The 21,838-nt window shown below is 34.7% G+C and overlaps 3 protein-coding genes across 5 annotated transcripts; 1 reads left to right on the top strand and 2 right to left on the bottom strand.

Moving 5' to 3' along the window:
• Positions 1-400: 400 nt before the first annotated feature.
• LOC108209460 (wings apart-like protein 2) lies at positions 401-11,976 on the bottom strand. The gene is made up of 13 exons (XM_017380377.2): positions 11,086-11,976; positions 10,505-10,604; positions 9,926-10,262; positions 9,413-9,525; positions 8,774-8,905; positions 8,572-8,665; positions 8,338-8,433; positions 4,772-5,385; positions 4,039-4,286; positions 3,065-3,212; positions 1,906-2,003; positions 1,737-1,818; positions 401-937 (listed from the first exon to the last, which is right to left on the bottom strand). The coding sequence occupies exons 1-13, from the start codon at positions 11,808-11,810 to the stop codon at positions 854-856; spliced, it is 2,871 nt and encodes a 956-aa protein (XP_017235866.1). The 5' UTR covers positions 11,811-11,976; the 3' UTR covers positions 401-853.
• A 1,476-nt stretch (positions 11,977-13,452) lies between these two features.
• On the top strand, positions 13,453-15,555 carry LOC108206362 (clathrin light chain 1). Its single transcript, XM_017376635.2, has 3 exons — positions 13,453-13,885; positions 14,783-14,936; positions 15,042-15,555. Exons 1-3 carry the CDS (start codon positions 13,572-13,574, stop codon positions 15,381-15,383), a joined length of 810 nt encoding a protein of 269 aa, XP_017232124.1. The 5' UTR covers positions 13,453-13,571; the 3' UTR covers positions 15,384-15,555.
• Positions 15,556-15,974: 419 nt separating this feature from the next.
• LOC108206955 (cold-responsive protein kinase 1) lies at positions 15,975-19,209 on the bottom strand. Of its 3 annotated transcripts, XR_010289246.1 has the most exons (6): positions 18,877-19,209; positions 17,688-17,898; positions 17,370-17,607; positions 16,633-16,783; positions 16,478-16,545; positions 16,263-16,354 (listed from the first exon to the last, which is right to left on the bottom strand). XR_010289246.1 is itself a non-coding variant. In XM_017377408.2 (5 exons), exons 1-5 carry the CDS (start codon positions 19,129-19,131, stop codon positions 16,145-16,147), a joined length of 1,065 nt encoding a protein of 354 aa, XP_017232897.1. In that variant the 5' UTR covers positions 19,132-19,208; the 3' UTR covers positions 15,975-16,144. The 3 variants fall into 3 exon arrangements, 2 of the variants coding, with proteins under 2 accessions (XP_017232897.1, XP_017232898.1); XM_017377408.2 differs by lacking the exon at positions 16,478-16,545 and having other exon boundaries at positions 15,975-16,354; positions 18,877-19,208; XM_017377409.2 differs by having other exon boundaries at positions 16,211-16,545; positions 18,877-19,208.
• Positions 19,210-21,838: the final 2,629 nt, after the last annotated feature.

Below are 21,838 nucleotides of genomic sequence, written 5' to 3'. Positions count from 1 at the left end.
GCATGAGTTTAAGGTTTAATATCTAATATGATGTGTTTTGTTAATTGTTGGAATAAATATATTCAATTTAAAAAGAGAAATTAAATCATTAAAATATTATTCTAATATATTCAGTCAGATTTGGCCGGGGTTTTGGCGAGTTTCGCCCGGAAAGATTTAAAAATGTTGGTGCTTCTTCGGCCCATGAACAGCCATGGAACTGTTTTTATTTATACAAACACTACAGAGGCAGAGGCACGAATGTACAACAATACAACAAAAACAAGTGCAAAAAGCAGAGGGTCGAAAAAACAAAATCAATTCATTTTATCCTTGTCACTTAATATTTGTTTTGATGAATTTATCAATCAGAAATATGAAAATGACTACATGACCTGATCCATATGAGAACTCACACGAGGAAAAGAAAGGAGAGGATTATATATATACAATCTAGAAATCACTCATATAAGGGTCAGATTACAAATTACACAGCACATGCATCATAAGCAACTAAATTTCGCTACTGTTGTTCGGTATACAAGAATAAGCCTCCAGACCTTCACAGGAGATGGTGAAAGAACTTGAAGAAAATAATGGGGGGGAAAACAAAAACATATATAAAAGATACAGAGACAAGGATACAAACAAAATGTGCCAGTCTTCCTATCTAAACACAATGTAGATGAAGAAACTATTAAGACTACTGTAAGCCTGTGGTCAGTTTCGCTGTGATGGAGCCAGGTAAAGCATTCCCGACTTTTTGAAGCTGGTGTAATGTCCCATCTTGGTTTACAATCACTCTAATGATTCAATCTCAGAGTATGGTTGTGTTTGAGAGGGGCGGACCTCTCCTCATCCAAGTATTGATCATTCAAGGCATTCTACATGATTCAATAACTTCAAGCACTGTTGTGTGGGTCTCCGGAGAAATCATGTTAAGTGTCAAATGAAATTCCTGCAGACCAAATTGTTATCAAGTAGATGTGATAATCGGATCATTCAAACATTTTTTTATACAGTTGCAATGGGGGAAGGAGATTTGATATTAATGTTATCATAATTAATATATATCTATATACAGCACCATATAGCTTTAGCCCTTCACCTAGATGCATCTTAAGATGGGCACCTGTTATGTTAACTGAATCAAATTAAATATGACACCCAAGTTCATATATAAGAGCTTTGACTTCCCTATCAAGCAGTAGCACAGGTAATATTAGAAGCTATGCTAATAGGGGTACCGTTTATATATGTCACCCCGACTCTTCATTTAGCCTTGAGTACCTGTGTCGGACACTCGATACTCGTACATCAATAAGGACACTCCGACACTTATTTTGGGCTTGTAAAATTTTCAAAATATTGCCTAATCCGAAACTCAGACACATATCCATACTAGACACTTTTAGCCTACTCCTGGTAACATAACTGTTTATTGATGTCTAATAACGGGTGCAAGTTTACTTGTAAAAATGGCTGTTATCAATATAAAGACAAGAAGGAACATTAAGAGTATCTGGCTCTGGCAAAGGCATAGAGAAAGGAAAAAAAATACTAAAAGTCTTCAGAAGTCCATAAAAAAATGAAGCAGATTATTGCCTCGAAATTCTAACAAAGCCAATTACTATCTTTTAGATAAACGAACTCAGTCCCTGTCTGTAGGGTCAAAGAAAGAGAATCATGATAGACTTGATAGTAATTCTGTAATATTTATGCCATACTAACAAAATTTTTACAGACAGTCTACTTACCACAAATCTCTCCAACACAGGAACCAGAATGGACAGCTTGTGATCTGGGAGACAATTAGAGATTGCACTGCGTATGTCCGTACTGAAAGACAAACAAAGAAATATTAACAATTGAAAAAAAATAAAATCAATTGACTGAGATATCACAAGCATCATAAGAGTACAAAACCTTTCGGTCGAAAGGAATGCCAGAAGAAGGGCTGAATAAGCTTCAACAATCATTTTCTCCGCCTCTTTCTCCCCCTGTAATAGCACATCCTCTTCATCCTGCATATTGTGAATTTAATTAAAATTCTTGGAATTCTAATATAACAAAATTATTTGTTTAGCATCCTCTTCTCGACTTTCTGTTTACAGCTATCTCAAAATGTGATAATCTACAGTTCAAAATAAACATGGGACCCAAACTCCAAAGTACCTTGGCATCACCCAGCAATTAGACAAGAAGTATCTTTTACATTTTTGAATTTTCAAAGACGGTGCACATAATGATAAATTCACATGAAAGAGTGTTTAAACAGTCCACTTTCAAAATCCAATCCAAAAAAAAAAATCTTTGTAGTGATATGGACATATATCTTCAAGGCTGATCATCTCCGAGCCAAGCAGCCAGCAATTATCTTCCTTTGGGATCGACTGGCGAGAACCAATGATCCAATAAAGCTTAATAAGCCAGATTTAACACGTTTTAAGTACATACCGATCAAGCTCATTGATCTATTTACGCTTCTAAATAAACAACTTGCACAAAAGTTGCAAGTACAAAAAAAATATAACCAATGTAAAGTCCAAGTTGGCTCCAGCTTGACACAGCACAGAGGAGCACACATATTCAGTTGATAAGCCAAGTACGAAAGAAACTGAAGCTCATCTCGAACCAGCTCATTTAACTTTTAAGTTATTTTGTAAATATCAAAAAAGTTTAAAATTGGATCTCAGTGAGAAACGATTGGCCCTTAATTCTTTTTTCCCTTCCCAAGTAAAGGATTATTTTTCATATTCTCATGCCTCATAGATATAATTATACATTTCTTTCAACTTGAAATAGTATGCAGTCTGGCCATTAACAGCACACAATTTACAGCCTTACAAGCATCTTCCATACAATTCATAATCTTGATTCTTGATGCCCAACTAAAAAAAATGACATACCATAGCAAAAGGAAAGACAATTACTAACATAATTCAAGTAAAAGGAGTAAAGGACCATATATCAAGACTACAAGGTTTATTCGCACTCATATTACAAAGAATCTCAGCAACCAATATGGAACTTAACAAAAAATTAATGTAAACCAGCTGTACATTTGTACGAGTTGTAAACTTACCGAAGGCATATTTCTCCCTTCTTCCGCTGCCTCTCCAGCACCTTGGTTGGCCAAAAATATGGAGCATAATAGTGGAATCACATCCCTACTTTCACTTTCAAATCCTTTTAAGGCAGGACATGAAACACTAGTTGCTGCAAGCCGTGATCTGCAAAAATAAAAATTTTCAGGCATCATCTTTCAGACTGACATAGCAGATAAACTACAAATTGTCACAAACAAATGTATATTAAATAAAGTCAGCATAGCAATTTTAATTATTAAAAGGACCATAATAAAGATAAGCCTGAATTTAACAATCAAGAATCAGAGCAAAAACGCAAGGGTTTCATCACATTAACGTGAAGCATAACTTTAAAGATTTGATCAAACTATACTCTATATCTTCAGAGCTGACACCTAACAATCAGATGACTTTATTGCTTGTCCATATAGCCTTGTCTTTAAATGCAGATGCTGTCTTCCATATAAGAGTTCAACATAAATCAAGTCCAAGTTTGTAGGTCATCTCTTCCTTACATGTAACTGTGATTCATCTTGTTGGTTGACTAAAACGGAGGCAATAATGAATTTTGAGATAGATATGGAAAAGAACTCAGATGTGGAAGAGGTCATTGTGAAAGAAATAACAGTAGTGTAACTACACTATAAAAAGACTGGTAAAGGACATGAGAGCTAGGAACTGATCGTAAATTCGGATATGGGGTAAAAAGACCACTAGTTCAAACTTGTGAACCGAAATGGACGATGGCATGATATTTAAGCATCGATGAACTGTCCACAACTTGAATTGTATTTCATTCATTCCTTCCAACCAGAGTACAAGAGTTTTCACTATTTCCGGACAATGCAAAATGATGATAGCGATCTTTATAGATATATTGCTCATGAAGTCCGAGGATTAAAGTTGAAAAAATTGTTGTAAATTTGTTATTTCAAAAACCAAAAGGGAAGATCAGAAGATGATACGATACCTGTTCTCGCCATTTTTTTCCACCAAGTTCACAAGCAAGCCCAAGAGAGCAACAAGAAAATCTAACTCATCATCTGTTAGAATTTTGTTCGACAACAAGCTATGCTTTTGTGGATTAGTGGAAGGAGAGAAATGTGAGCTATATGTTGGAAAATGTCCAGCTATCAATGATGACAACGTTTCTAGGCCTCCACAGGAAGCAATTTGCCGACAGCCAACAGAATTATCATTTGTCAAATTCATCAGAACCTGCAGACAAAGTTTCATGAGTTTTCAAGTGTTCGTATTTCATCAAACTAAATAAAGCATATATTTACTTAAAACACCAGTGACGGATACAAATAAGAGCGTAATAGGACAATTAAACCATTTCAATACAAAACTGGACAATTTATGAATTATCTCCAACTTAACCCATCAAATACTCTCATGGACTATTAATATCACTTACGCCATCAATACCCTTAGTACGTTTGGGATTCAAGTACATCTCCTTAAATGGTATTAACATCACTAACCTATAAGATTTCTTAAGGTTCAACAGTCATAATTAAATAAACATTAGGAGAAAAATATTTACCAAACACCTTTCCAGGAGGGATAGCCTATAAGAAGCGAACTAATATAACATAAAATGGGAAGGGAAACTTTCAGGAGTTTCAAATTTGTATGATGTACAATAATTAAAAGAAAACAAAGGCTAAAACTATGAAAATTTAGGAGCAGAACTTTACTTTAACAGCTGTAAGAAGGCAATTTGACAGAAGGCTGGACTTCTCTTCATCCACAGCAGAAGAACAAGAGGCCTGAGGAGAGCTTTGAGAGGAATGTTGATTTTCCATGCTACTCAATTCTTCATGGCCTAAACTCAGGTGAGGTTGGCATACACTTTTATGTTCTTCATCTGCTAAATTTGTTTTCTCATTCTGAGAGACACTTTCTTTCCCGTATAGTAAATCCCACTTAGATGGCTCAAAATCACCTTCATCAAAAGCAAAAGGATCTTGGCTTTCCTCCAGGAGTTCAATTCGGGTACCTTCGGAGGCGTCAGATGTCTTGGAGATGGCAAATTTTAGCCATGAGCTATTACTTGGCCGATTTTGCCCATTTGAACATCCTACCGCACCACTGCATGAGTTATTTGCAGAAGAATCAGATCTAATCTTCAACATTGTAGCTTCCGCTGGACACTTAGTGGTGGTATCAGAAATGGATTTGGAACTCCCTAATTGAATGGAAGCCAACTGTCTACTGTTTTGGGATAAATTGGAGCTGGTTTGAGAAGAAGTCCACTGCGTGCTAGGAAACTCCGTAGAAGAGCTGATATAAACAATTTCATTGTTCCCGTCTGCAGATTGGATAAACGTATATAGTTTTATGGGAAGCTAATGCCAATTAAAACCCAGAAAAAGTAAGTATTTGAAAGAACAAATTGCTTAATACTGTATTGCTTTCAGAATTTAGATGCGCTTTAAGCAAAAAAAAAAAATTTAACTCAAGTCTTGTAAGTTGTAACCACTTTTTTAATAGCTCGAAAACTATCACAATTCCCATTTACAGAAAATAATTCAGTTAACAAGGTCACTACCACGAAATTGCCTTCAATGCCTGCAGGTCTTAATTAAATTTGAATAATTCAACAGGCAATGACCATTATCTATAATATAAATATACATCCCTCTAAATTAAATTTGAATATCAACATACAATAACTATTATAGATAAAATATACATCCTTTGGCTTGCAGCCAACCGGATACCAGTCGAGGGTTCAAACTGAGAGGTATGGTGTTTGGATATTGAAAAATCTGTAAATGACCAGTACAAGCATAGATGAATATATATATATATATATAGTCCTCCTCCAATAGAAACCAAATTAGCCTATAAACTAAAAACCAGTTTCTGGACAGTTTTTTATCACTATTTTTAACTACAGAAATCACTAATTTGTACATAACATATTACTAATTTATATATAGCATATCTCGCGAATATAAATATATATATACACATATAAGCAACGTATATGACCATCATCTTCACCCAAATTGTAATAATGGACCTCTTACCACCATTACCAAACGTTTCTATGACTTGCCACCATTGTCTATCATCACCAATAGTCACATACACTTTCCATTATAACTTATAAAACTAACGACTACTTACCATCATCATACAACTTCTCTTGCGGATTCCTACCACCAAGAACCTTCCCACGGATGAAATTTATCATCTATAATCGATTATCAATAATTTAGATAAGTAGATATTCTCAATTTTGATAATGAAAATCGTTGTTTGCATACTGTATAAAAACAGTGATTAGTGCAGTATAAATTAGTGATACCCGTAGTTATAAATAGTGGTAGGGAAACTAGTTTCTAGTTTTTATTTTAAGATTGGTTTCTATTTGATCATGAGCCTATATATATATAAACATATATGTGTGTGTGCGCGCGCGCGCGCATGTATGTATGTATATAGGGGAGAGTTCAACGGGGAACTCGGTAACTTGTAATCTCATCCGCAGGATGATTAAAGTTGTTAAATGATATTACACACTGGACTTGATGTTGATAATCCCTAGACACGTGGCCCACACTAGTTTTGCTTTTATTTTTCATAAAATTTATTTTCCTTGATTTTAATTTATTTTACTACAATATAATTATGCTCTAATTTTTCATTTTTTTTGTTCAATTCTTGATTTATGTTACTTCTATTAAAATACATGAAAAACGAGACAGACATACTTTAAAGTTACAGAAATTTATTACTCATTTGTCTTATTTTTCATATTTAAGAAACTTACGTTATGTACTTCATATAATTTTAAGTGCTCTATTAAAATAACAGAGTCTACAAAATAGAAATAATATGATGCATTTACGAAACTGAGAACATATTTCAAACATGAAAATACTAGAAAATTAAAAAGTTCAAAGCAAAAGAACAAACAAAAAAAATAAATTATACAAAAACAAAACTACTGGGAGAAAAATATAAAATTTAATATAGCCACAGTTAAAAATATGAAACATGTTGAAAATTAAAAACAAACTACAATAAAAAAAATCACATATAAACAAAGGCAAATAAAGTATTGAACATGTAACAAATATACATAGTATCTTTTTTAACAAAATCAGGTCATTCCAAACATCTAAACATATTTCATACAAGAAAATACAAAATATAAAAACTGTTATATATTTAAAAACATACAACAAGATTACATTATATAACAAATAAAATATATAACAAATAAAATACATAACATGAATTTCTGGAATATGAAAAATACATTTAGAAAAATTATATATTTAAAAAATGATAATAAAATTATATTATAAAAACAGGATTAAAAAATATATGTTTGGTGTTTTGTTAATCAAGGTACATAACACAAGTATAGAACACAAAAATACAGAACCTTACATTTATTAAATTCAAAAAGATGGAAAATAAAATAAAATTAACTTTTTGTTCTCTTTTATTGAAAAAATTCTATGTTCTGTAATATAAAAAAATAAAAAATTATAAGATGACATGTTCCCGAATATGTTATATATTTTATTTTAAATTTAGAATTATTTTATTTTTAATATTTGGAAAAAAATTATATTATCAAAAGGTAAAAAATATGTACTACGTTTTGTAGGTGATAAAAAATACATAACACAAGTAAAGATAAATACAGAACAAAAATAAAATAAATAAATTGCAGGTAGTAAGGTACAAAAATTAGATTACATAATGGAAAAAAAGTGGAACACTATGTTAGTAATTGAGTTAAGTTTCATGTTTTAAAATTCAAATGGCGATGTGCACTTGTGTTAACTGCCTGGAGCTAATTAGTATACGTCTTGTCCACAATACATACACATGCAAATCTGACACGTTGTGGATAGTTAAAATGTAAGTTACTAGGTTACCCGGTACTGGTTCTCACTAAAAACGACCCTATATATATACACATACACATATACTTGTACATGGCAATATTAGATATTGTTAGCTTGAGGAGTGCAAGAAGCATAGGACACAAGCCAAATGAAAAACTACCTTTTTTTATATACAGGTTCAAAGCATAATATTGAGATTATAGACAGACCTAGCCAGATATAACACTACTTCAATGAACAAGCATGTTGATTATATATACCACGTATTGAGGCTTCTGTTTTTGGAAATTATGAATTAACATATTTCCACAAGACCACAACTGAACAATTGATTAAATGAACAAAAACCATTTATTTGCCAAATCGATATCATATTGCTATGAACTTACTGCTATCATTGTGCTTTTCTGCTGCAGGTCTTCCTGAAGAACTGCACAACATTTCATCATCAGCACTATCTGAAGTGTTTAAATGCAAAGAAATTCCTGAAAAGCAACACCAGCAATCATTAGTTTCTAAAGTATATGTTTAAAGACGGAAACTGCAGTCAGCAGCCTGCAATTATAGAGTTGTACATTCAGGCAAAAATTTCAAAGAAATTAAAAACTAATTAAATGAGATACCTGATAAAATCTGAATAATGCTTAGCATAAGTTTTGTGAAAGATTGTGGTTGATGTTCAGAGTTAGGTTTACTCCTCATCCCAAGTAAATGGCTCTAGAAGTTGTACAAAAATATTAGCAATTTCAATAGACAAAGGTGATTATCATTTGTGTTTATACATGTGCCATTGCTGTCTTATATACGTCTTATTATTCTCTTCACCTGATTATCCTGACTAAGAAACGTAGCATTTTCCATAATCTTCAGACACTTCAAGAGCAGCATCAAACTTTCTAAGTTCACATCATCTTTAGATTCTTCAAGAACTTGACATGCAAGATCTGATAACCATCTCTGCATTTCAGACATTAGTTTATTATTTCATCGACCAGGTATTCCAGCCAGAAGAGAAAGACAAGACTCCACAGGAATCATCTGTATGCACTATGCATCACCTTAGGATTAGCTAATTATATTTATAGTTAGTAACAAAAGGAACAGAGTTACAGAGTGAAGTTTGGGACTCTGAATATAGCTTCTATTTCCCCTTACTGGCTCTGTCCTACACCATGAATTATGTTACAAATCTTTTCTAGAAGGGTGAATTTATATACACACGTATTTAGCTAAAACAAACAAGTAAAAAAATTAGAACTTGACCAATAAGTTAGAGCTTTTATTAATAGATTAATAGATGACAGAATGCAAGCCGCTTGCCCATTTCAGGTGACCCTCTACAAATGAAAACTCTAAACCTTATGCCCATTGCTCCTGTTTTTATATCATCTATGTAAAAGTTCCCAGATGCAGATAGGTAAGTAAATACTATATAACACAATTAAGGTCATGGCAGGCTTGCACCTTCATATTCAAATGACACTGTCTGGTCACATCAAATACTGCATCAAGTCCCCCATGCTCTCTGAATTTTTCCTTAAAGTTTCCCCCGGCCTTTCGCACATTCCCTGAGGTCTCTGCATACATAGAAATTTGACAAGCCGACAGAGTGAGCAACCCATGGAAATAAGAAGGAAATATTTCACAAGTAAACAAAATGTGATTAGCACACTGAGCAGAGAAACACCCTAGTATCAGTAAACACATGCTGTATATATTGTATATCTAATCACAAATTTAAATAGACAAGGGTTTGTACATCGATGCAAATATATATTTTAGAATCTGCTAAGCCATCACTTGCAAGTAAATTAAAACAACAAAAAATTTAAAATGAGGAAGCTTGTGCTGTTATACAGACTCCCTGGGATATAAATTTGTCCAGTAACATATACTACAAGATCTTCCGGATGATAACAAGATGTAATTGAAGATTTTGAAAATATATTATAGGGTCCCTGAGAGGGAATCGCATACCTTCAAAAGATATGGTAGATAAGCAAGCTTTCTCCATTGTTAGTAAAGATATCCATTTTGGACTCAATTCTGGCTTTTCTTTTACATTATCTTTCCCATCTCTAGGCTTCATTTGCTTGCAACTGATAAGAAGCTCCTGAACCTTTAGAAAGATGGCACTAGATGTCGATTCTACATCATTAATACCTTGTGAGCAGGAGGAATCCTTCCTCAATGCTAAAAGTTTGGAGCCAATGGATGGAGCTTTGACTTTAGAAGTGTTAGTGGAGAGTGGCTTCACCATTTTCATTAAAAAACGAATGCAACTGGGTGAATCAATAAGCCGATCCTCTTGACCCTGTGACCAGTGAGCTTCGGTTATGACAAGAGTTTACAATAATAGTATGCATGCAAACTCTTTTCGGAAAGTATGATCCTAGATATCCAGAATCTTATGTAATCTAATCAATAGGCCATAAATATCAGAAAATTATGAAGTCCAGTGCCAAAAAACCTCTTTAAATATATTCTGAAGGAAAAAACTATCCATGGTAATTAGGAAATGGAGGATATCACCATGTTAATGCACCGAAAACTTACATCACTGGTAAGGATGTAAAAAAGAGCTGCAGCAGCAAGGTTGCTAGGTGGATCATCCAAACTGAGTCCCATGACAGCATCTAGAATTGTTTTTGCTGTCCTGAAAATAAATAAGAACACGTTATAGAATATGAAAGGATAACAATTCATACACTGAGCTGATAAGTTCTAGCAATAGGATACTTGACTGGCTTTCTAATTTTTTGTTAAAAGTGGCAATAGTTACTGAAATAGTAGTTCTTATTTCTCTTAGAAGACGCAAAAATATAAAATCAAGAATCCTTCATAACCATGTAACTTGAATTGTACCAGTAGTAAAGTAATATATGTAAACTACAAGAGATGAGCTCTCTTGGACGTCCATTCAAACATTGAACTTGTAATAGGCATGCCTCCCTATAATCAGCTCGTAAACGACAATTAAAACAGAAAACATCAAATTACGAACAGCCCAAAATGGATTAACCAATCAAACAAAATCTTGAAAAATATATAGCATCAAAATATCAGCAGCTGAAGATGCTTGCACATTATACTTTGCCCCAATACTAAGTTACACAAAATCTTGAAAATCAACATACCCATTAGTTCTCAAATGCCGACGCTGTTGAGCAGTCTTACTAATCGCCAACAAAGACAACAAACTCGCGCGCCTAATCCTTGCTTGCTGCCCTTTTCTCAACCCATCCAACGCAAAATAAACCTCATCCTCATGCTCCATCATTTCCCCAAACTCCTGAGTCTCCATCAACGTCTTCGTCTGCTCCACCACGGGCATGTAAACCTCCCTCTTCTCCTTCACTTTCCCCCCCTTCTTCCCCACTTTCTTTGATTTTCCAAAAACCCCACCATCAATCCCCAATTCCCCACCATTCCCCACTTTCTTCGATTTCCCGAAAACCCCACCACCAATCTCCAAATCCCCACCAATCTTGGGCGGCAAAATCGCCAATTCCTGCGATTCTTGCGAGAAATCCAACCCATAGGCCTCGAAATCAAACTCATTTCTCGGCTTCTTCAAAACCCTACTCCCACCCAAATCACCCCCCTCAATTCCACTCACCCCTATCTCCCCCCGTGTCCGGATCCCCAATTGACCCGAATCTTGGGAACAATTCGACCCGAACAGATCCGACTCGAAGCTCCACCGCGAAGACGACCCCTGTGAAGAAAACGGAACGCCAAACACGTCCTGACTATTCTCTTGCGACAGAACAGTGTCGTACTCATCCGAAACGGCGTCGTACTCATCAGAACAGTTTCGCGTCAAGCTTCTATTCCGCCGATTGTACTTTCTAACGATCATTTTACCAATTCAAATCTTTCTCATCAAAGAGCTGTCTACTCTGGTAATTAAAATATAGTGCAGGGGTAAAATTGGAAAACTGAATCAAGGTTCGGGATTGCTGAAGATTTGAATTGAGAAGTGAAGATTGTGAGCTGAAACAAAGACAAAGAGACCTAGAACGAGTACGATTGTTTTGGGGTTGGTAATTTCAAGGATAACCGGTGAGGGGTATATATGTCAATGCAGTTATTATTATTTTAAATGTTGTGTTTAATTTTATTTATTTATCTAAAAATACTTTGCGTGAATGACAGTTTTTCATTTTTTTTATCCATAATTACTGATGAGACGTAGGGGTCATTTGGGTTAACTCAAAAGAAGTGACTTCTTGCTTATAGTAAAGAAGTGGAGAAGTGACTTCTTGCTTATGGTAAAGAAGTGGAGTAGAAGTGAGAAATAAATAAGTTAATAAAGTGTTTGGAAAAGAAGCAGAAGCTGTTCTCGGCTTCTTAAAAGTGCTTCTACTTCTTTGGGATCAAGAGAAGCAGAAGCCAGAAGTAGCTTCCGCTTCTCTTGGCCAAACAGGCCCGTACATCGCGAAAATCCGACTTCAAGCTTGACGTTGGGCTGTTGCAGGGGCATCCGAATTAGTAGATTTTTTTTTATTATATCATATATTATAAATTATTATTCTTTTATTAAAAATAAAATTTCCTAAAACCCGACGGGATCCCATTTCCCCGTTCGGGACCGAGATTAGGGGAAAAATCTCCCCTTCGAGATTTGGGGCGGGTTCAAGGAGCGGTATAAATATTTGGGATCGGGGACGGGGATAGCACTCTCTGTGCTGTCAATAGATCGGGTTCAAATCGGATCAGCCTAAATACATAGTATCCATTTATTTTATCATATTCGGATTCAAGTCAGATTAAGACCGAATTTTTTACAGGTGATTCATATCCGGGTTCATTAGGATCACGGATCGGATGCATTTAACTCTTTCTGATTATTTTTTTTACTTTGATTTAAAGTATTTTTTTAAAAAAATTTAAAAATCATGCTGGTGATTGTTCGGTTCCGGAACAAGATAGTTTTTAAAATAAAATAAACATAAGGTGTTAGCTTGATACTTTGATTGTGTTCACTTGGAGTGAATGGAATGGAGGGAGAATGGAATGAATTTTGTACTCAAAAGTAGTGTTGATCAAAGAAAATATATACAATTTTCATTCTTTCAATCATTCTATTCCTACTATTTTAACTAAATATCTATCCCACATGTTTTGGAAGGAATGCTCTTTCCATCTCTACATCATATTTCTTTACAATCTTAATAACAAAAAAATTTAACTCATTCATATTTAATCAAATCTTAATAACAAAAAAATTTAACTCATTCATATTTAATCACTGTTAGCTCATACTTTCTTCTTTCTCCATAAAATTTCTGTATAATTTTTCATTCCATTCTCCCCTCATTCCATTCCATCCCATCCAAATGAACACAACGGGAGATTATAGATTATTTGTTTTACCAAAGCAACAAAAAACAATTATCATATGCATCATCGCCATTTCTGTGTTACAGATTATTATTATATTATTATATTATTTTATTATAGATATAATATTTATTAAAATGTTTTATATTTTATATATGGCAACTTTTAATTGTAATATACAGTAGTAGGAGTATTTGATAAATTGAAGCGACGCAGAGGGGCGAGGGCAGTATAACAGTCTGAACATCAAATCCACGACGCAAAGATTTCACCGAAAATGTCGTCGTCGTTTGATGCATTCGCCGAAGATTTCGACAACTCAGCATACTCCACTTTCTCATCATCCACCGCTCCCGTCGAATCATTCCCGGACGACGAGATCACCGCCGATCACGTCTCTCACTCAGTGAACGGATCCGATCTTTTCGGATTCGGGGCGGATCCGAACCCGAGCTTCTCGGAGTCCAACGGCAATGGCACAGCGCCCGGAATTGAGGAAGAAGACGCCGGAATTTTCAGTTCCGACGGTCCGGTGCTCCCGCCGCCGGGAGATATGCGGGAGGAAGGTTCCGCACTTCGTGAGTGGCGCCGGTGAGCCTTTTTATACTTACAATTTTGTGTGTGTTTATATATATCTTTCAGTTAGTGTTATATGTGTTTTTATGTAATTTACCACAGCTGATTGCAGTGATGGCATTGATTGAATGTGTGTGTATAGGCATTTTAATTTCTTTGCATTCTCTGCTGTGTTCGATTTTTTAAAGCTTTATCGTGTTTTGATCCGTTAAGCTGTAATATCTGCCTCGTTAAATCTCCACAATAGAGTTATGATTTCTGTTGCTCATTGTTGTAACATTGTGTATTGATGTGGGAAGAGCCGAAGAGGTAGTTTAATGATGGGTAGGTAGTGTTTGTCTAGTCTTTGCGTGTTGAATAGGCCTTCGGAATATACAGCATTAGTAGGCTACATTGAACCTTTTATTATGATCTAGGATGATGATTGATTTATTAACTATTGCAAGTTAATCACAATTCTACTTCGATCTAGGTTGATGATGGAATCGAACTATGTATTTTGATATTGAAGATCTGTGCACCAAACTCAAGATTTTAGTAAACAGACTCATGTAAACTTTTTTCTTGTTGATAGTTAAACACACTCACGCACCCTCGACATCCCGTAAAGGGAGCAAGACAGTAAACTTTTTTACTTTTGATCTTCCGACTTTTAGTTGCATGTTATGTTCCATTATTTTGAAAAAATGGTAGGGGGATGTGTTAGCCTGAAATGACTCAGTGACTCCCATATCATCACCTGATAAAGAAAAAGATGACAGATTTAACCTGGTAGGTTGAGCGAATTTCATATTTTCTTCTTTTGTCGATCAATATAAAATATTTTACTTTAATGGTTGTCATTTCCTTTTAACTTCAGACGAGGTTACTGTGCAAGACAATGTTTAACCCTTGGGCAAATATTGCTTTCAGGGAGAATGCAATTAGAATCGGAGAAAAAGAAGAAAAGGAAAAGGAAGTGCGTAACCAGATTATTGAAGAAGCCATAGACTTCAAGAATGCTTTCTATGAGAAAAGAAAGATTCATATTGAGACTAGCAAAAGTGCTAACAGAGAGAAAGAGAAGGTAATGTCCTCATTTGCTTACCTTAAAGTGATTACGCCGCATTCTATTAACACTTTCATATTGTTTTGATGACTGTCACATAATGACCTGCTTGGTTTGGAGCAGCTGTATGTGGCCAATCAAGAGAAATTCCACAAAGAGGCCGACAAAGAGTACTGGAAAACAATTGGAGATATCATTCCCCGTGAGGTGCCGAATTTAGAGAAGAAAAGAGGCAAGAAAGATCAAGACAAGAAGCCGTCTATTGTGGTCGTCCAGGGTCCCAAGCCTGGGAAACCTACTGATCTTGCTAGGATGCGACATTTATTGCTAAAGCTAAAGCACACTCCCCCACCTCACATGATATCACCTCCAACTGCTCCAGCCAAGGAAGAAGGTGTATCAGCTAATGCAACTGGAATTGCACCTCCTGCTGCAGTTGCTGGCCAAACTGCTATACTAGTTTGACAGCTGGGCTTTTACTTTCCAATTTTCTTTAAGTTACCCTGTGATTGTTTCTTTATATCTAACTCTGTTCTAGAAACCTGCTCATACATCACACCTGGACATGGATTTTGGTTTAGGTTTTTATATTATTATTGTTTTAATGTTTGGTATGAAATATATCATTTTTATCAAACCATTGCCGTTTCCTTGTCATTTTAGTTACAGTTGGTTTTTCTGGTTTGCCAACTAGAAAGCATATCTGCAAAAATCTAATTCTCGAATGATCATTCTATCGCCCATTTGGATGTTAAAATTAATTAACAGGCAATTTTTATTTTTGCTTCTCAATGTCAAGTAGCTGGTCTCTTAACTGCTGGTTTAGTCATCAGAAATATTTGTTTAAAGAATGAATATATATGATCCTTAATCCAGGACTGCAGAAATAAATGTTCTGGACTTCTGGCATTTAACTCTGCTAGTTCAATAGTTCATAGTTGTTTCAAAATTTAGTTATGCTTCTTGGTAAGGTTTAATTTGTAAATAAATTGCAAGAGTTTCTGTTTGCTAAAACCTTGTTCCGATTCTCAAACAAACCCCCCCGCCAAAAATAAATTATAATAAAAAATAATAATCACATAAAATTCTTCTCTTGTCCAGTATGAAGATGCCATCAACTTTTTGGAAGAACCTTAACTTTAATCTCCTGGAAACTCGGTGACAAAGCTCATCCAGTAGTAATAGAGGTTATGACATGAAAGCCCCTTTCTACTGGGACTAGGCGACTAGCCCGCTACCTTGAGTTCCTTCTCATTGAGACGTGTGTTTCTTGAGAGCATGTCAACAACCTGGCTCATCATCGGCCTCCTGCTTGCTGTTGGTTGTGTACAGAAAAGAGCTATTTTTATGTATCTAGTGACTTCGTCCTCGGAAAATCCTTCGAGTTGAGGATCTACCATCTCTAAGAGTTGGCCCTCCTCGTAGAGCTGCCTTGCCTAGGTAAGCAAAATATGGTCATATATCCGGTGCAGGGAAGTATTACTCGGAATATATAATATATATCTTCAGATATATAATTCCGTCTGGTGACATATTGATTCTGTCATGAAGAGTACAACCTCACATGTAGAGGCACCTCAGATTTGTTTATGAGAAACTACCATCAAAATTCCTGCTATAGATGTCTCTGTATATATTTATGGTATTGGGTGAGTTATAACTTGAACATGCACAGTTTTGTGCCATTTTAATTTTTAGGGAAGTACAGACTAACCCATTCCAACAAGAGCTTCTGAATTTCTCCCCAGCTTGCTTTTCCGCTGCTTCTGCCACTTACTATCTCTAGTATGAGAACCCCAAAGCTGAAAATATCTGCCTTTTTTGTCAACTTTCCGCCCAACATATACTCAGGTGCCAAATAACCTCTGGATATAAACAAAGGAATAAGTTCAAAAATTTTCCTCTATATAATAGCAGATGAAGGATCTATTGAATGTCACATAGCCTAACTTGTCAGAAATAGCTTTTAATTTAATGTACAACACATAATTTAGCTCTTGCAGGCACAAGTTCAGTAGACACATATACACTGCTATAGAGGTTATAAATTTGAACACGGGCCACGGATTCACAGTGCTGGACTGAAAACTAGTCTAGTGCCTCGGTGTTCACCCTATGCTGGATGTTATCGTTTGCATATCAATGTTTTAAACAGAGAACAATACCTCTGAGTGAAAACGACTAACTCCACTACTGACAGCAACCAGTGAGGTATTGACAGACTTAGAAAACAATTTTAGAACTTACTGTATTTTATGTTTTTATAATCCCAGAGCTAATTTGCCAATTCATTACTACTGGAAGTAGCCCCTCAAGGGAAAAACATGATAATTCATGGTTCTTGAGAATCAGACTGTTGCCCAACCAAGACAACCCTTTTTTGAATTATCAAAGAAGGAAGATGTTGCTTCAAGCAGTACTAGCCATAAGAAGAGAGTGTAAAAGGCATACGTGGTTCCTCTTATTTCAGTGGTAATGTGAGTGATATTGTCTGGAAAAAGTTTGGCCAACCCAAAGTCTCCAATTTTTGGAGTGAAGTCTTTATCAAGAAGAACGTTACTAGCTTTGATATCTCTATGCACTATAGGTGGCACGATATCTTCATGAAGATATGCAAGACCTCTTGCAGTACCCTTGCAGATAGCAGATCTTTTTTCCCAGTTCAATTTAACGGTCTTGCTGTTTGAACCTGCAAAACCATACTGATTATCATTCTCTGTATGGAGATCCTCACATAATTCAAGTGCTTATACCAACTTTTCTATATACCTAACAGAACAGTATCAAGAGAGTTGTTCTCAAGATATTCATACACCAAAATCCGATTTGTTCCTTGAACACAGCATCCAATCAACTTGACAAGGTTTACATGTTTGACATTGGATATAATCTCAATCTCAGTCAAAAATTCATGCAGACCCTGCTTTGATTCAGTGGAAAGTGTTTTTACAGCCACTTGTGTTCCGTTTCTGAGGACTCCCTAATGAAGAGCAAAAAAATTTATATCGGGCAAAATATTGTAAAGCTGGATAAGTAAACCGGATGATTACAGCAATAATCCTGAAATACTTGTTACGACAACAAAAGCTTAATTCACCGCACCATTCAGTATATTCTGTGAGGAAAGAATGCTGAGGAACACAACAAGTAGGAAGTAACTTATGTGTCTGGTGCAAAAGAGAGGGGAAACACATTTACCACATGCGTGTTTAAGACATAGATTTTTTGAAAAAAAGATAATCAAAATATACACATGTCAGACTCGCGCATCCATACATATGCCTCACATTCACATCTAATATGATAATTTGGGCCAGTATTAAGGATCGAGGTAGCTAAATTTTGTGGTAGAAAAGCTTGGCCCCCAAATGTAGCCTATGCATTAGGGTAGTAATTAATGCATTTCAACTCATCCCTTCGTCTACTTGACAAGAAAACAAAAAAAAAAAGTTCATAATTAAGCTACACAATTATTGAACATCACTTGTAGAGACTCCAGTACAACACCAGATTCACGGCCTTTGTTTTGTGACTGTCTAATTGTTTAGGCAGTGTCGTAGAAATTCAATTTAGCATCTACCGACACGAATTCTTAAGCTGAAATCTGAGCTGCTATGTGTAATTCTACCGTCCATGTATTGAAAATTGAAATCAATATATTTCAAGATACTTAAACAAGCTATCCAAGAATACCCTCATCATCAGGTATAAACTTCCATCAATATTCATCAAACTATACACTCCGAAAACCAAACATATATGCTTTTCTTAGATTGTTCATAGTCAATTTTCGACATCAATTCATATTCAGATATATACACATATGACATATATTCATTCTCCAACAAGTATTCATAAGATACATGCATAAAACAACAACTTAGTGTACAGTATCTAAAACCAAAAAACAAAAAATCAAGCTGACTTATAAGTCAAAATAAGCAAATACAAGTAGTACCTTGTAAACAATACCAAAACCTCCTCGGCCAATCTTATTATCTGGATTAAAATCATCAGTAGCTGTTTTGAGTTCTTTGTATGACAGCTGCTTTATATTTCCAGACACAACGATTTCATCATCTTTTTCTCTGCTCCCTGATGAACCACCAAAGCAACTGCACCTCATTTCATCAGTTGAAATATCCACAGCGTGTAAGACACAAAGCCACACATACGAACTAAGTTTATATATATTACACACAGAAACACACATGCAAGTGTGTGTAAAAAAGCAAAACTTAGTTTTGAGGCATTAATTGGGTAGGTGAGACTCATGAGCGCCAAGAATTCCACAGCGCGAGCTATCATATTCAAACAAGTCGGGGAGTGCACGTTTTTGGACAAGATACTGTTGGGCCTTTTTCAGCCTGGCCCATGGGAGACCAAGACGTTTAATATCAAAAATATGTCTTCAACTTAACACACCGTATGTCAAGTGTCAACTCTTTTTTTTCCTTGTACCGCTTGCATATTAGAATATGTCCTCCCCAGCATGGTTGTTAAAAACCTTGGAGGATTAGCTGGGAGGATTAATCAGATTGAAAATTGAATATGTTATAATTATAATTATAAATATCATTAGCTTATTATATATGAAATATTATTTAGAAATAATTTGGAGTAATTAATCAGATTTTATAATTTAAATAAAAAAATATCATATAATAAATTAATCAGAGACTAATAGATGGATTTCTAGAACCTTCCCAAAGTAGTTGACATGCGTTATTACTAATATTACGATATTATATGCTTAAGTGTAATGAGCTGAGATCTCGAAAGTTCTTTAACGGATGATTGCTTTTAAACATATTATTACACCTATTATTTCTCAATGGCAGGTATTAAAACCGTCAACTCTTAGAGCACCTCTAGTGCAGCGATGGCCACTTTCCATTTTACTGCCAAAACTGTCAGGCCACGTAGATGTAACTGGGCTTGGAAATAAATTGGCCAACCTACTCCATCCAAGTACCCAGCTTCTCAGTGGCGGATCTGACTATAAAGTTAAGGGGGGTCAATTTTTTTGTAAAAAATACTAAGAAGGGTCACGAAAAAATTAAGGGGGGTCAATTTCAATTTTACAACCTAAAAATATGTATAATATTAAAAAAAATAAAATTTAAGGGGGGTCAGTTGCCCCCTCTTGCCCCTTCTAAGATCCGCCTCTGCAGCTTCTCAAGTAGTTACCCTTCCCATGTAGGTGACTGCACATAAAAGAAATATTAAAACAATGAAAAAAAAATGAAAAGCTGCATCAACTGGGCAGCCCGGCTTGGTGGCCACGGCCAGTCCACCTTTATTGCTCCAACGTTCAATTCTAAAAAACACAAGAGTCCGGGTCACTTTCTCCTGTCCCGAGGTAGAAATGGGCACCCCATTGTGGGTGCTATTACCACACATGTAAAATAGGTTTCCGAAATTTTAACTTAACACGTAACCAAAAAAAAAAAATACTATAAATAAATACATAAGGCATCAACGTGGTCACCAGGTGCACATTTTCTCGTCTCAGGTTAAATATTGAATTCTGAATGTCTTTTCAAAAAATAAAATAATTCATTAGTGAAAAATAATACGATGATACATGTATGTATATCGAAAATTGAACAAACATATAATCATATTGTTGTTGAATTCTTTATAATTATATAATACTTAATAATTTTTTGAAAAAATATGTACATGTTGTAATTCTACAACTATTATTTCACTACAACAATTTTCGCACACTTTGCGACGGATAATTCCGTCACATAAATCGCGGTAGGAAATGTATTACGACGATTTTTTCCCCATCTACAATAGTTGCGACGAATCAGCAACAGTTTAACAACAAAATATAACACTAATTAATAACAACAGACCAATACAAGTCTTTGGAAATAATTGAACCAAACACAATATTGTCGATGAATTCCTTAAGGTTACAAGTTACAAGTAGTCTGCTACGTTAAGTTAATATTACAATTATAAATAGTATGCATGGTCGAATTGCCTCTCACAAAGCCTCGTTTTTCCGTTTAACGACGGATGTATTTGTGTTGTTAAATTCCATTGCATTACTCGATTGTTCTAGTAGTGTTTTGAATAATCGATTTGTAAATAGATCGTCATATATATTTTTATTTTTAAATTAACATCATAAAAATTGTGCAAATTTGTAATCATGAACACGAATACCAAAACACAAACCAAATTTTCATAAGGTGTGCAAAACAAATCTAAATAAATTAAGATTTTATTAAAGAAAAACAAGAGATTAAGTAAAATTAATGAAAAGAAAAAATGATTGGATTTTTCCACTGACGAAAGCTTATCAGATAACATGATGGTTATTTCAAGAATAGAAAAAAAAATTAAATTATCAATTTTATATATTAAATTGGTATCATCAATTTTAGCGAGATATTACAAACGTCATAAAAAATATTATACTGGTGTGTCAAAATATATTTTGGAAGTAAAAATAGTTCTGTCGAGTTTTACGTTATCTTTAACATACTAACACAAATAAATAGAAAAATTGTGGTCTTTAAGATAACACATTCTTATTTAAAAATTAATTTGCTATTTGTTTTTATATTTATTTTATTTGATTAATATCAAAATATCAAACCTAGCAAAAAACTTTTTTTTTTTTGCACGATGCCATCTAGAAATTAAACTTATTTGAATGCCCATATATTTTTTTTTCAAATTTCGATATCTTTTAGTGTGATTTTATATATGCTTTTTTAAACTTAAAACATGTCAACGTGACATTTATGTATTTTAAATTACCGAAATGATACATGTTGAAACAAAATAAAATTATACGTGATCCGATTTTAGGAGACCAAATTTTAAAACCCATTTTTGGACACACCATATGCATTGATATGAAAAGTTTTATATAAGCATCGATATGAAAAGTTTTA

This window comes from Daucus carota, chromosome 2, assembly GCF_001625215.2.
Source record: "Daucus carota subsp. sativus chromosome 2, DH1 v3.0, whole genome shotgun sequence".
Lineage (NCBI taxonomy): Eukaryota > Viridiplantae > Streptophyta > Magnoliopsida > Apiales > Apiaceae > Daucus > Daucus carota.
This window is presented reverse-complemented; position numbering and strand designations above follow the sequence as displayed.